At 44.3% G+C, this 15,655-nt stretch overlaps 1 protein-coding gene across 1 annotated transcript in view; it reads left to right on the forward strand.

The window, feature by feature from the left end:
* Positions 1–15,655, forward strand: part of TAF2 (TATA-box binding protein associated factor 2) — a 127,712-nt gene that overhangs the window by 22,135 nt on the left and 89,922 nt on the right. Inside the window, exon 9 of the mRNA XM_066578507.1 lies at positions 15,239–15,338. Coding sequence (XP_066434604.1) covers positions 15,239–15,338 — 100 coding nt within the window. The remainder of the gene's footprint in view (positions 1–15,238; positions 15,339–15,655) is intronic.

Here is a 15,655-nt window from a genome sequence, read left to right on the forward strand (position 1 = left end):
CTGCTCAGTATATACACACACAGAAGTGAGGTAGATTCTGCTCAGTATATACACACACAGAGGTGGGGGTAGATTCTGCTCAGTATATACACACACAGAGGTGGGGGTAGATTCTGCTCAGTATATACACACACAGAGGTGGGGTAGATTCTGCTCAGTATATACACACACAGGTGGGGGTAGATTCTGCTCAGTATATACACACACAGGTGGGGGTAGATTCTGCTCAGTATATACACACACACAGGTGAGGTAGATTCTGCTCAGTATATACACACACAGAGGTGGGGTAGATTCTGCTCAGTATATACACACACACACAGGTGAGGTAGATTCTGCTCAGTATATACACACACAGAGGTGGGGGTAGATTCTGCTCAGTATATACACACACAGAGGTGGGGTAGATTCTGCTCAGTATATACACACACAGAGGTGAGGTAGATTCTGCTCAGTATATACACACACAGAGGTGAGGTAGATTCTGCTCAGTATATACACACACAGAGGTGGGGGTAGATTCTGCTCAGTATATACACACACAGAGGTGGGGGTAGATTCTGCTCAGTATATACACACACAGAGGTGGGGTAGATTCTGCTCAGTATATACACACACAGAGGTGAGGTAGATTCTGCTCAGTATATACACACACAGAGGTGAGGTAGATTCTGCTCAGTATATACACACACAGAAGTGAGGTAGATTCTGCTCAGTATATACACACACAGAGGTGAGGTAGATTCTGCTCGGTATATACACACACAGAGGTGAGGTAGATTCTGCTCAGTATATACACACAGAGGTGAGGTAGATTCTGCTCAGTATATACACACAGAGGTGAGGTAGATTCTGCTCAGTATATACACACAGAGGTGAGGTAGATTCTGCTCAGTATATACACACAGAGGTGAGGTAGATTCTGCTCAGTATATACACACAGAGGTGAGGTAGATTCTGCTCAGTATATACACACACAGAGGTGAGGTAGATTCTGCTCAGTATATACACACAGAGGTGAGGTAGATTCTGCTCAGTATATACACACAGAGGTGAGGTAGATTCTGCTCAGTATATACACACAGAGGTGAGGTAGATTCTGCTCAGTATATACACACAGAGGTGAGGTAGATTCTGCTCAGTATATACACACAGAGGTGAGGTAGATTCTGCTCAGTATATACACACAGAGGTGAGGTAGATTCTGCTCAGTATATACACACAGAGGTGAGGTAGATTCTGCTCAGTATATACACACAGAGGTGAGGTAGATTCTGCTCAGTATATACACACACAGAGGTGAGGTAGATTCTGCTCAGTATATACACACACAGAGGTGAGGTAGATTCTGCTCAGTATATACACACACAGAGGTGAGGTAGATTCTGCTCAGTATATACACACAGAGGTGAGGTAGATTCTGCTCAGTATATACACACACAGAGGTGAGGTAGATTCTGCTCAGTATATACACACACAGAGGTGAGGTAGATTCTGCTCAGTATATACACACACAGAGGTGAGGTAGATTCTGCTCAGTATATATACACACAGAGGTGAGGTAGATTCTCCTCAGTATATACACACACAGAGGTGGGGTAGATTCTGCTCAGTATATATACACACAGAGGTGAGGTAGATTCTGCTCAGTATATACACACAGAGGTGAGGTAGATTCTGCTCAGTATATACACACAGAGGTAAAGGTAGATTCTGCTCAGTATATACACACAGAGAGGTGAGGTAGATTCTGCTCAGTATATACACACAGAGGTGGGGGTAGATTCTGCTCAGTATATACACACACAGAGGTGAGGTAGATTCTGCTCAGTATATACACACACAGAGGTGAGGTAGATTCTGCTCAGTATATACACACACAGAGGTGAGGTAGATTCTGCTCAGTGTATACACACACAGAGGTGAGGTAGATTCTGCTCAGTATATACACACACAGAGGTGAGGTAGATTCTGCTCAGTATATACACACACAGAGGTGAGGTAGATTCTGCTCAGTATATACACACACAGAGGTGGGGGTAGATTCTGCTCAGTATATACACACACAGAGGTGGGGTAGATTCTGCTCAGTATATACACACACAGGTGGGGGTAGATTCTGCTCAGTATATACACACACAGGTGGGGGTAGATTCTGCTCAGTATATACACACACACAGGTGAGGTAGATTCTGCTCAGTATATACACACACAGAGGTGGGGTAGATTCTGCTCAGTATATACACACACACACAGGTGAGGTAGATTCTGCTCAGTATATACACACACAGAGGTGGGGGTAGATTCTGCTCAGTATATACACACACAGAGGTGGGGTAGATTCTGCTCAGTATATACACACACAGAGGTGAGGTAGATTCTGCTCAGTATATACACACACAGAGGTGAGGTAGATTCTTCTCAGTATATACACACACAGAGGTGGGGGTAGATTCTGCTCAGTATATACACACAGAGGTGGGGGTAGATTCTGCTCAGTATATACACACACAGAGGTGGGGTAGATTCTGCTCAGTATATACACACACAGAGGTGAGGTAGATTCTGCTCAGTATATACACACACAGAGGTGAGGTAGATTCTGCTCAGTATATACACACACAGAAGTGAGGTAGATTCTGCTCAGTATATACACACACAGAGGTGAGGTAGATTCTGCTCAGTATATACACACAGAGGTGGGGGTAGATTCTGCTCAGTATATACACACACAGAGCTGAGGTAGATTCTGCTCAGTATATACACACACACACAGAGGTGAGGTAGATTCTGCTCAGTATATACACATAGAGGTGAGGTAGATTCTGCTCAGTATATACACATAGAGGTGAGGTAGATTCTGCTCAGTATATACATACACAGGTGAGGTAGATTCTGCTCACTATATACACACAGAGGTGGGGGTAGATTCTGCTCAGTATATACACACAGAGGTGGGGGTAGATTCTGCTCAGTATATACACACACAGAGGTGGGGGTAGATTCTGCTCAGTATATACACACACAGAGGTGGGGGTAGATTCTGCTCAGTATATACACACACAGAGGTGGGGGTAGATTCTGCTCAGTATATACACACACAGAGGTGGGGGTAGATTCTGCTCAGTATATACACACACAGAGGTGGGGTAGATTCTGCTCAGTATATACATACACAGGTGAGGTAGATTCTGCTCAGTATATACACACAGAGGTGGGGGTAGATTCTGCTCAGTATATACACACAGAGGTGGGGGTAGATTCTGCTCAGTATATACACACAGAGGTGGGGGTAGATTCTGCTCAGTATATACACACACAGAGGTGGGGGTAGATTCTCCTCAGTATATACACACAGAGGTGGGGGTAGATTCTCCTCAGTATATACACACAGAGGTGGGGGTAGATTCTGCTCAGTATATACACACACAGAGGTGGGGGTAGATTCTGCTCAGTATATACACACACAGAGGTGGGGGTAGATTCTGCTCAGTATATACACACACACAGGTGGGGGTAGATTCTGCTCAGTATATACACACACAGAGGTGGGGGTAGATTCTGCTCAGTATATACACACAGAGGTGGGGGTAGATTCTGCTCAGTATATACACACACAGAGGTGGGGGTAGATTCTGCTCAGTATATACACACACAGAGGTGGGGGTAGATTCTGCTCAGTATATACACACACACAGGTGGGGGTAGATTCTGCTCAGTATATACACACACACAGAGGTGGGGTAGATTCTGCTCAGTATATACACACACACAGAGGTGGGGGTAGATTCTGCTCAGTATATACACACACACAGGTGGGGGTAGATTCTGCTCAGTATATACACACACACAGGTGGGGGTAGATTCTGCTCAGTATATACACACACACAGAGGTGGGGGTAGATTCTGCTCGGTATATACACACACACAGAGGTGGGGGTAGATTCTGCTCGGTATATACACACACAGAGGTGGGGGTAGATTCTGCTCGGTATATACACACACAGAGGTGGGGGTAGATTCTGCTCGGTATATACACACACAGAGGTGGGGGTAGATTCTGCTCGGTATATACACACACAGAGGTGGGGGTAGATTCTGCTCGGTATATACACACACAGAGGTGGGGGTAGATTCTGCTCAGTATATACACACACAGAGGCGAGGTAGATTCTGCTCGGTATATACACACACAGAGGCGAGGTAGATTCTGCTCGGTATATACACACAGAGGGGGGTAGATTCTGCTCGGTATATACACACACAAAGCGAGGTAGAGTCTGCTCGGTATATACACACACAGAGGTGGGGGTAGATTCTGCTCAGTATATACACACAGAGGGGGGTAGATTCTGCTCGGTGTATACACACACAAAGCGAGGTAGAGTCTGCTCGGTATATACACACACAGAGGTGGGGGTAGATTCTGCTCAGTATATACACACAGGTGGGGGTAGATTCTGCTCAGTATATACACACACAGGTGGGGGTAGATTCTGCTCAGTATATACACACACACAGGTGAGGTAGATTCTGCTCAGTATATACACACACAGAGGTGGGGTAGATTCTGCTCAGTATATACACACACACACAGGTGAGGTAGATTCTGCTCAGTATATACACACACAGAGGTGGGGGTAGATTCTGCTCAGTATATACACACACAGAGGTGGGGTAGATTCTGCTCAGTATATACACACACAGAGGTGAGGTAGATTCTGCTCAGTATATACACACACAGAGGTGAGGTAGATTCTGCTCAGTATATACACACACAGAGGTGGGGGTAGATTCTGCTCAGTATATACACACACAGAGGTGGGGGTAGATTCTGCTCAGTATATACACACACAGAGGTGGGGTAGATTCTGCTCAGTATATACACACACAGAGGTGAGGTAGATTCTGCTCAGTATATACACACACAGAGGTGGGGTAGATTCTGCTCAGTATATACACACACAGGTGGGGGTAGATTCTGCTCAGTATATACACACACAGGTGGGGGTAGATTCTGCTCAGTATATACACACACACAGGTGAGGTAGATTCTGCTCAGTATATACACACACAGAGGTGGGGTAGATTCTGCTCAGTATATACACACACACACAGGTGAGGTAGATTCTGCTCAGTATATACACACACAGAGGTGGGGGTAGATTCTGCTCAGTATATACACACACAGAGGTGGGGTAGATTCTGCTCAGTATATACACACACAGAGGTGAGGTAGATTCTGCTCAGTATATACACACACAGAGGTGAGGTAGATTCTGCTCAGTATATACACACACAGAGGTGGGGGTAGATTCTGCTCAGTATATACACACACAGAGGTGGGGGTAGATTCTGCTCAGTATATACACACACAGAGGTGGGGTAGATTCTGCTCAGTATATACACACACAGAGGTGAGGTAGATTCTGCTCAGTATATACACACACAGAGGTGAGGTAGATTCTGCTCAGTATATACACACACAGAAGTGAGGTAGATTCTGCTCAGTATATACACACACAGAGGTGGGGGTAGATTCTGCTCAGTATATACACACACAGAGGTGGGGGTAGATTCTGCTCAGTATATACACACACAGAGGTGGGGTAGATTCTGCTCAGTATATACACACACAGGTGGGGGTAGATTCTGCTCAGTATATACACACACAGGTGGGGGTAGATTCTGCTCAGTATATACACACACACAGGTGAGGTAGATTCTGCTCAGTATATACACACACAGAGGTGGGGTAGATTCTGCTCAGTATATACACACACACACAGGTGAGGTAGATTCTGCTCAGTATATACACACACAGAGGTGGGGGTAGATTCTGCTCAGTATATACACACACAGAGGTGGGGTAGATTCTGCTCAGTATATACACACACAGAGGTGAGGTAGATTCTGCTCAGTATATACACACACAGAGGTGAGGTAGATTCTGCTCAGTATATACACACACAGAGGTGGGGGTAGATTCTGCTCAGTATATACACACACAGAGGTGGGGGTAGATTCTGCTCAGTATATACACACACAGAGGTGGGGTAGATTCTGCTCAGTATATACACACACAGAGGTGAGGTAGATTCTGCTCAGTATATACACACACAGAGGTGAGGTAGATTCTGCTCAGTATATACACACACAGAAGTGAGGTAGATTCTGCTCAGTATATACACACACAGAGGTGAGGTAGATTCTGCTCAGTATATACACACACAGAGGTGAGGTAGATTCTGCTCAGTATATACACACACAGAGGTGAGGTAGATTCTGCTCAGTATATACACACAGAGGTGAGGTAGATTCTGCTCAGTATATACACACAGAGGTGAGGTAGATTCTGCTCAGTATATACACACAGAGGTGAGGTAGATTCTGCTCAGTATATACACACACAGAGGTGAGGTAGATTCTGCTCAGTATATACACACAGAGGTGAGGTAGATTCTGCTCAGTATATACACACAGAGGTGAGGTAGATTCTGCTCAGTATATACACACAGAGGTGAGGTAGATTCTGCTCAGTATATACACACAGAGGTGAGGTAGATTCTGCTCAGTATATACACACAGAGGTGAGGTAGATTCTGCTCAGTATATACACACAGAGGTGAGGTAGATTCTGCTCAGTATATACACACAGAGGTGAGGTAGATTCTGCTCAGTATATACACACAGAGGTGAGGTAGATTCTGCTCAGTATATACACACACAGAGGTGAGGTAGATTCTGCTCAGTATATACACACACAGAGGTGAGGTAGATTCTGCTCAGTATATACACACACAGAGGTGAGGTAGATTCTGCTCAGTATATACACACAGAGGTGAGGTAGATTCTGCTCAGTATATACACACACAGAGGTGAGGTAGATTCTGCTCAGTATATACACACACAGAGGTGAGGTAGATTCTGCTCAGTATATACACACACAGAGGTGAGGTAGATTCTGCTCAGTATATATACACACAGAGGTGAGGTAGATTCTCCTCAGTATATACACACACAGAGGTGGGGTAGATTCTGCTCAGTATATATACACACAGAGGTGAGGTAGATTCTGCTCAGTATATACACACAGAGGTGAGGTAGATTCTGCTCAGTATATACACACAGAGGTAAAGGTAGATTCTGCTCAGTATATACACACAGAGAGGTGAGGTAGATTCTGCTCAGTATATACACACAGAGGTGGGGGTAGATTCTGCTCAGTATATACACACACAGAGGTGAGGTAGATTCTGCTCAGTATATACACACACAGAGGTGAGGTAGATTCTGCTCAGTATATACACACACAGAGGTGAGGTAGATTCTGCTCAGTGTATACACACACAGAGGTGAGGTAGATTCTGCTCAGTATATACACACACAGAGGTGAGGTAGATTCTGCTCAGTATATACACACACAGAGGTGAGGTAGATTCTGCTCAGTATATACACACACAGAGGTGGGGGTAGATTCTGCTCAGTATATACACACACAGAGGTGGGGTAGATTCTGCTCAGTATATACACACACAGGTGGGGGTAGATTCTGCTCAGTATATACACACACAGGTGGGGGTAGATTCTGCTCAGTATACACACACACAGGTGAGGTAGATTCTGCTCAGTATATACACACACAGAGGTGGGGTAGATTCTGCTCAGTATATACACACACACACAGGTGAGGTAGATTCTGCTCAGTATATACACACACAGAGGTGGGGGTAGATTCTGCTCAGTATATACACACACAGAGGTGGGGTAGATTCTGCTCAGTATATACACACACAGAGGTGAGGTAGATTCTGCTCAGTATATACACACACAGAGGTGAGGTAGATTCTGCTCAGTATATACACACACAGAGGTGGGGGTAGATTCTGCTCAGTATATACACACACAGAGGTGGGGGTAGATTCTGCTCAGTATATACACACAGAGGTGGGGGTAGATTCTGCTCAGTATATACACACACAGAGGTGGGGTAGATTCTGCTCAGTATATACACACACAGAGGTGAGGTAGATTCTGCTCAGTATATACACACACAGAGGTGAGGTAGATTCTGCTCAGTATATACACACACAGAAGTGAGGTAGATTCTGCTCAGTATATACACACACAGAGGTGAGGTAGATTCTGCTCAGTATATACACACAGAGGTGGGGGTAGATTCTGCTCAGTATATACACACACAGAGCTGAGGTAGATTCTGCTCAGTATATACACACACACACAGAGGTGAGGTAGATTCTGCTCAGTATATACACATAGAGGTGAGGTAGATTCTGCTCAGTATATACACATAGAGGTGAGGTAGATTCTGCTCAGTATATACACATAGAGGTGAGGTAGATTCTGCTCAGTATATACATACACAGGTGAGGTAGATTCTGCTCAGTATATACATACACAGGTGAGGTAGATTCTGCTCACTATATACACACAGAGGTGGGGGTAGATTCTGCTCAGTATATACACACAGAGGTGGGGGTAGATTCTGCTCAGTATATACACACACAGAGGTGGGGGTAGATTCTGCTCAGTATATACACACACAGAGGTGGGGGTAGATTCTGCTCAGTATATACACACACAGAGGTGGGGGTAGATTCTGCTCAGTATATACACACACAGAGGTGGGGGTAGATTCTGCTCAGTATATACACACACAGAGGTGGGGGTAGATTCTGCTCAGTATATACACACACAGAGGTGGGGGTAGATTCTGCTCAGTATATACACACACAGAGGTGGGGGTAGATTCTGCTCAGTATATACACACACAGAGGTGGGGGTAGATTCTGCTCAGTATATACACACACAGAGGTGGGGGTAGATTCTGCTCAGTATATACACACACAGAGGTGGGGGTAGATTCTGCTCAGTATATACACACACAGAGGTGGGGGTAGATTCTGCTCAGTATATACACACACAGAGGTGGGGGTAGATTCTGCTCAGTATATACACACACAGAGGTGGGGGTAGATTCTGCTCAGTATATACACACACAGAGGTGGGGGTAGATTCTGCTCAGTATATACACACACAGAGGTGGGGGTAGATTCTGCTCAGTATATACACACACAGAGGTGGGGGTAGATTCTGCTCAGTATATACACACACAGAGGTGGGGGTAGATTCTGCTCAGTATATACACACACAGAGGTGGGGGTAGATTCTGCTCAGTATATACACACACAGAGGTGGGGGTAGATTCTGCTCAGTATATACACACACAGAGGTGGGGGTAGATTCTGCTCAGTATATACACACACAGGTGGGGGTAGATTCTGCTCAGTATATACACACACAGAGGTGGGGGTAGATTCTGCTCAGTATATACACACACAGAGGTGGAGGTAGATTCTGCTCAGTATATACACACACAGAGGTGGAGGTAGATTCTGCTCAGTATATACACACAGAGGTGAGGTAGATTCTGCTCAGTATATACACACAGAGGTGAGGTAGATTCTGCTCAGTATATACACACAGAGGTGAGGTAGATTCTGCTCAGTATATACACACAGAGGTGAGGTAGATTCTGCTCAGTATATACACACACAGAGGTGAGGTAGATTCTGCTCAGTATATACACACACAGAGGTGGGGTAGATTCTGCTCAGTATATACACACACAGGTGGGGGTAGATTCTGCTCAGTATATACACACACAGGTGGGGGTAGATTCTGCTCAGTATATACACACACACAGGTGAGGTAGATTCTGCTCAGTATATACACACACAGAGGTGGGGTAGATTCTGCTCAGTATATACACACACACACAGGTGAGGTAGATTCTGCTCAGTATATACACACACAGAGGTGGGGGTAGATTCTGCTCAGTATATACACACACAGAGGTGGGGTAGATTCTGCTCAGTATATACACACACAGAGGTGGGGGTAGATTCTGCTCAGTATATACACACAGAGGTGAGGTAGATTCTGCTCAGTATATACACACACAGGTGGGGGTAGATTCTGCTCAGTATATACACACACAGGTGGGGGTAGATTCTGCTCAGTATATACACACACAGGTGGGGGTAGATTCTGCTCAGTATATACACACACAGAGGTGAGGTAGATTCTGCTCAGTATATACACACACAGAGGTGAGGTAGATTCTGCTCAGTATATACACACACAGAAGTGAGGTAGATTCTGCTCAGTATATACACACACAGAGGTGAGGTAGATTCTGCTCAGTATATACACACACAGAGGTGAGGTAGATTCTGCTCAGTATATACACACAGAGGTGAGGTAGATTCTGCTCAGTATATACACACACAGGTGGGGGTAGATTCTGCTCAGTATATACACACACACAGGTGAGGTAGATTCTGCTCAGTATATACACACACAGAGGTGGGGTAGATTCTGCTCAGTATATACACACACACACAGGTGAGGTAGATTCTGCTCAGTATATACACACACAGAGGTGGGGGTAGATTCTGCTCAGTATATACACACACAGAGGTGGGGTAGATTCTGCTCAGTATATACACACACAGAGGTGAGGTAGATTCTGCTCAGTATATACACACACAGAGGTGAGGTAGATTCTGCTCAGTATATACACACACAGAGGTGGGGGTAGATTCTGCTCAGTATATACACACACAGAGGTGGGGTAGATTATGCTCAGTATATACACACACAGAGGTGAGGTAGATTCTGCTCAGTATATACACACACAGAGGTGAGGTAGATTCTGCTCAGTATATACACACACAGAAGTGAGGTAGATTCTGCTCAGTATATACACACACAGAGGTGAGGTAGATTCTGCTCAGTATATACACACACAGAGGTGAGGTAGATTCTGCTCAGTATATACACACAGAGGTGAGGTAGATTCTGCTCAGTATATACACACAGAGGTGAGGTAGATTCTGCTCAGTATATACACACAGAGGTGAGGTAGATTCTGCTCAGTATATACACACACAGGTGAGGTAGATTCTGCTCAGTATATACACACACAGAGGTGAGGTAGATTCTGCTCAGTATATACACACACAGAGGTGAGGTAGATTCTGCTCAGTATATATACACACAGAGGTGAGGTAGATTCTCCTCAGTATATACACACACAGAGGTGGGGTAGATTCTGCTCAGTATATATACACACAGAGGTGGGGTAGATTCTGCTCAGTATATATACACACAGAGGTGAGGTAGATTCTGCTCAGTATATACACACAGAGGTGAGGTAGATTCTGCTCAGTATATACACACAGAGGTAAAGGTAGATTCTGCTCAGTATATACACACAGAGAGGTGAGGTAGATTCTGCTCAGTATATACACACAGAGGTGGGGGTAGATTCTGCTCAGTATATACACACAGAGAGGTGAGGTAGATTCTGCTCAGTATATACACACAGAGGTGGGGGTAGATTCTGCTCAGTATATACACACACAGAGGTGAGGTAGATTCTGCTCAGTGTATACACACACAGAGGTGAGGTAGATTCTGCTCAGTATATACACACAGAGATGAGGTAGATTCTGCTCAGTATATACACACAGAGGTGGGGGTAGATTCTGCTCAGTATATACACACAGAGGTGAGGTAGATTCTGCTCAGTATATACACACAGAGGTGAGGTAGATTCTGCTCAGTATATACACACAGAGGTGAGGTAGATTCTGCTCAGTGTATACACACACAGAGGTGAGGTAGATTCTGCTCAGTATATACACACAGAGATGAGGTAGATTCTGCTCAGTATATACACACAGAGGTGAGGTAGATTCTGCTCAGTATATACACACAGAGGTGAGGTAGATTCTGCTCAGTATATACACACAGAGGTGAGGTAGATTCTGCTCAGTATATACACACAGAGGTGAGGTAGATTCTGCTCAGTATATACACACAGAGGTGAGGTAGATTCTGCTCAGTATATACACACAGAGGTGAGGTAGATTCTGCTCAGTATATACACACAGAGGTGAGGTAGATTCTGCTCAGTATATACACACAGAGGTGAGGTAGATTCTGCTCAGTATATACACACACAGAGGTGAGGTAGATTCTGCTCAGTATATACACACAGAGGTGAGGTAGATTCTGCTCAGTATATACACACACAGGTGAGGTAGATTCTGCTCAGTATATACACACACAGAGGTGAGGTAGATTCTGCTCAGTATATACACACACAGAGGTGAGGTAGATTCTGCTCAGTATATATACACACAGAGGTGAGGTAGATTCTCCTCAGTATATACACACACAGAGGTGGGGTAGATTCTGCTCAGTATATATACACACAGAGGTGGGGTAGATTCTGCTCAGTATATATACACACAGAGGTGAGGTAGATTCTGCTCAGTATATACACACAGAGGTGAGGTAGATTCTGCTCAGTATATACACACAGAGGTAAAGGTAGATTCTGCTCAGTATATACACACAGAGAGGTGAGGTAGATTCTGCTCAGTATATACACACAGAGGTGGGGGTAGATTCTGCTCAGTATATACACACAGAGAGGTGAGGTAGATTCTGCTCAGTATATACACACAGAGGTGGGGGTAGATTCTGCTCAGTATATACACACACAGAGGTGAGGTAGATTCTGCTCAGTATATACACACACAGAGGTGAGGTAGATTCTGCTCAGTGTATACACACACAGAGGTGAGGTAGATTCTGCTCAGTGTATACACACACAGAGGTGAGGTAGATTCTGCTCAGTATATACACACACACAGAGGTGAGGTAGATTTTGCTCAGTATATACACACACAGAGGTGAGGTAGATTCTGCTCAGTATATACACACACAGAGGTGGGGGTAGATTCTGCTCAGTATATACACACACAGAGGTGGGGTAGATTCTGCTCAGTATATACACACACAGGTGGGGGTAGATTCTGCTCAGTATATACACACACAGGTGGGGGTAGATTCTGCTCAGTATATACACACACACAGGTGAGGTAGATTCTGCTCAGTATATACACACACAGAGGTGGGGTAGATTCTGCTCAGTATATACACACACACACAGGTGAGGTAGATTCTGCTCAGTATATACACACACAGAGGTGGGGGTAGATTCTGCTCAGTATATACACACACAGAGGTGGGGTAGATTCTGCTCAGTATATACACACACAGAGGTGAGGTAGATTCTGCTCAGTATATACACACACAGAGGTGAGGTAGATTCTGCTCAGTATATACACACACAGAGGTGGGGGTAGATTCTGCTCAGTATATACACACACAGAGGTGGGGGTAGATTCTGCTCAGTATATACACACACAGAGGTGGGGTAGATTCTGCTCAGTATATACACACACAGAGGTGAGGTAGATTCTGCTCAGTATATACACACACAGAGGTGAGGTAGATTCTGCTCAGTATATACACACACAGAGGTGAGGTAGATTCTGCTCAGTATATACACACACAGAAGTGAGGTAGATTCTGCTCAGTATATACACACACAGAGGTGAGGTAGATTCTGCTCAGTATATACACACACAGAGGTGGGGGTAGATTCTGCTCAGTATATACACACACAGAGGTGGGGTAGATTCTGCTCAGTATATACACACACAGGTGGGGGTAGATTCTGCTCAGTATATACACACACAGGTGGGGGTAGATTCTGCTCAGTATATACACACACAGAGGTGAGGTAGATTCTGCTCAGTATATACACACACAGAGGTGAGGTAGATTCTGCTCAGTATATACACACACAGAAGTGAGGTAGATTCTGCTCAGTATATACACACAGAGGTGAGGTAGATTCTGCTCAGTATATACACACACAGAGGTGAGGTAGATTCTGCTCAGTATACACACACAGAGGTGAGGTAGATTCTGCTCAGTATATACACACAGAGGTGAGGTAGATTCTGCTCAGTATATACACACAGAGGTGAGGTAGATTCTGCTCAGTATATACACACAGAGGTGAGGTAGATTCTGCTCAGTATATACACACACAGAGGTGAGGTAGATTCTGCTCAGTATATACACACAGAGGTGAGGTAGATTCTGCTCAGTATATACACACAGAGGTGAGGTAGATTCTGCTCAGTATATACACACAGAGGTGAGGTAGATTCTGCTCAGTATATACACACAGAGGTGAGGTAGATTCTGCTCAGTATATACACACAGAGGTGAGGTAGATTCTGCTCAGTATATACACACACAGAGGTGGGGTAGATTCTGCTCAGTATATACACACACAGAGGTGAGGTAGATTCTGCTCAGTATATACACACAGAGGTGAGGTGGATTCTGCTCAGTATATACACACACAGAGGTGAGGTAGATTCTGCTCAGTATATACACACACAGAGGTGAGGTAGATTCTCCTCAGTATATACACACACAGAGGTGAGGTAGATTCTGCTCAGTATACAAATCAGTCTTTATGGTTTCTGAGAAAAGAACTATGTGATGTATTGTAGATTTTCAGTTTTTCACGCTTCGCATTATATATTGAAGTTGCAACCCCTTCATAATGAACTTCATAATTGTCCCCCTCTTCATCATAATCTTGACGCGTTTTATTGGCACTAGTTCTCCAGCATTAGCGTCACTCGTATAATAGTGCCCTAATTCCAAATTATAGTATTAAGGAGTCATTCACACAACTGTGCAAGAGGATTATTCTCCTTTCTGTCCTTTTATATGTGGAGGAGTGCCACTTCTGCTGTCTCCAGCTCCATCACTGGTACCACCAGCACTTTTGGGTCCCATATCCCCAGAAGTGATGTCCCACCCAGCTGCCTGAAGAAGGGGTTCTCCCCGAAACGCGTGTCCTATGCTGTTTTTTTAAAATATACTTAATTAAAGAGAAGTTGAATAATACATCCTACCGCCCCATTGTCTTTTCTGTAGAGTTGCGTCTATCCACTAGTCTTTTCTTTCTATAGCTCTTCACACATTTTGTGACTATAAACTTGCATATGTTCGAGTTGTATATCAAGATATCCTACTGGCATATACCTCCGATGTATATTGCAAATACTGTACCCATATCCCTAGCGTATTGCCAGTCTGATAAGGGTGTTTGCCTGTTCTGGTTTTTTTTGGTTTTGCTGCTTGTCCCAACTTTGGAACATGTCCCAAACTTGGGAGACCCCTAAAGATTCAAACTGAACTTTTCAATTAAAAGGAAGTGTTAAAGGGTGTAAAGTAAGTCTATGCTGATTGAACCTTTTTGTATTCGCAGGTCTGATGAGTGGGTGTTGAAAGGCATCTCTGGTTATATTTATGGGCTTTGGATGAAGAAAACATTTGGTGTAAATCAGTATCGGCACTGGATCAAAGAAGTGAGAATGAGATCTCTGTTTTATATTGTTTCATGTTTTGCCCAGTTTAAATCTAGAGTTTACAAAACTAAAACTCCACTCCAAAAGCCTAGGGAGTGTGATTGATGAAACCTGGAAATCTGCAGAAGTGAACACCATGAGGCAGAGATCAACTGTTCTGTCAATCATTGCATTGATGAATGTGACCACAAGGGGGCGGCGTGCTCCACATTCTTCTACTGCTTATACCTCCCTAGTTTGAATTTACTGTATCACTTTACCGCACATCAAGGACGTGTTTGTCTGTGATGCCGTTCTTGTATTATTTTACAATTCTT

Source organism: Eleutherodactylus coqui, chromosome 9, assembly GCF_035609145.1.
Source record: "Eleutherodactylus coqui strain aEleCoq1 chromosome 9, aEleCoq1.hap1, whole genome shotgun sequence".
Taxonomy (NCBI): Eukaryota; Metazoa; Chordata; class Amphibia; order Anura; family Eleutherodactylidae; genus Eleutherodactylus; species Eleutherodactylus coqui.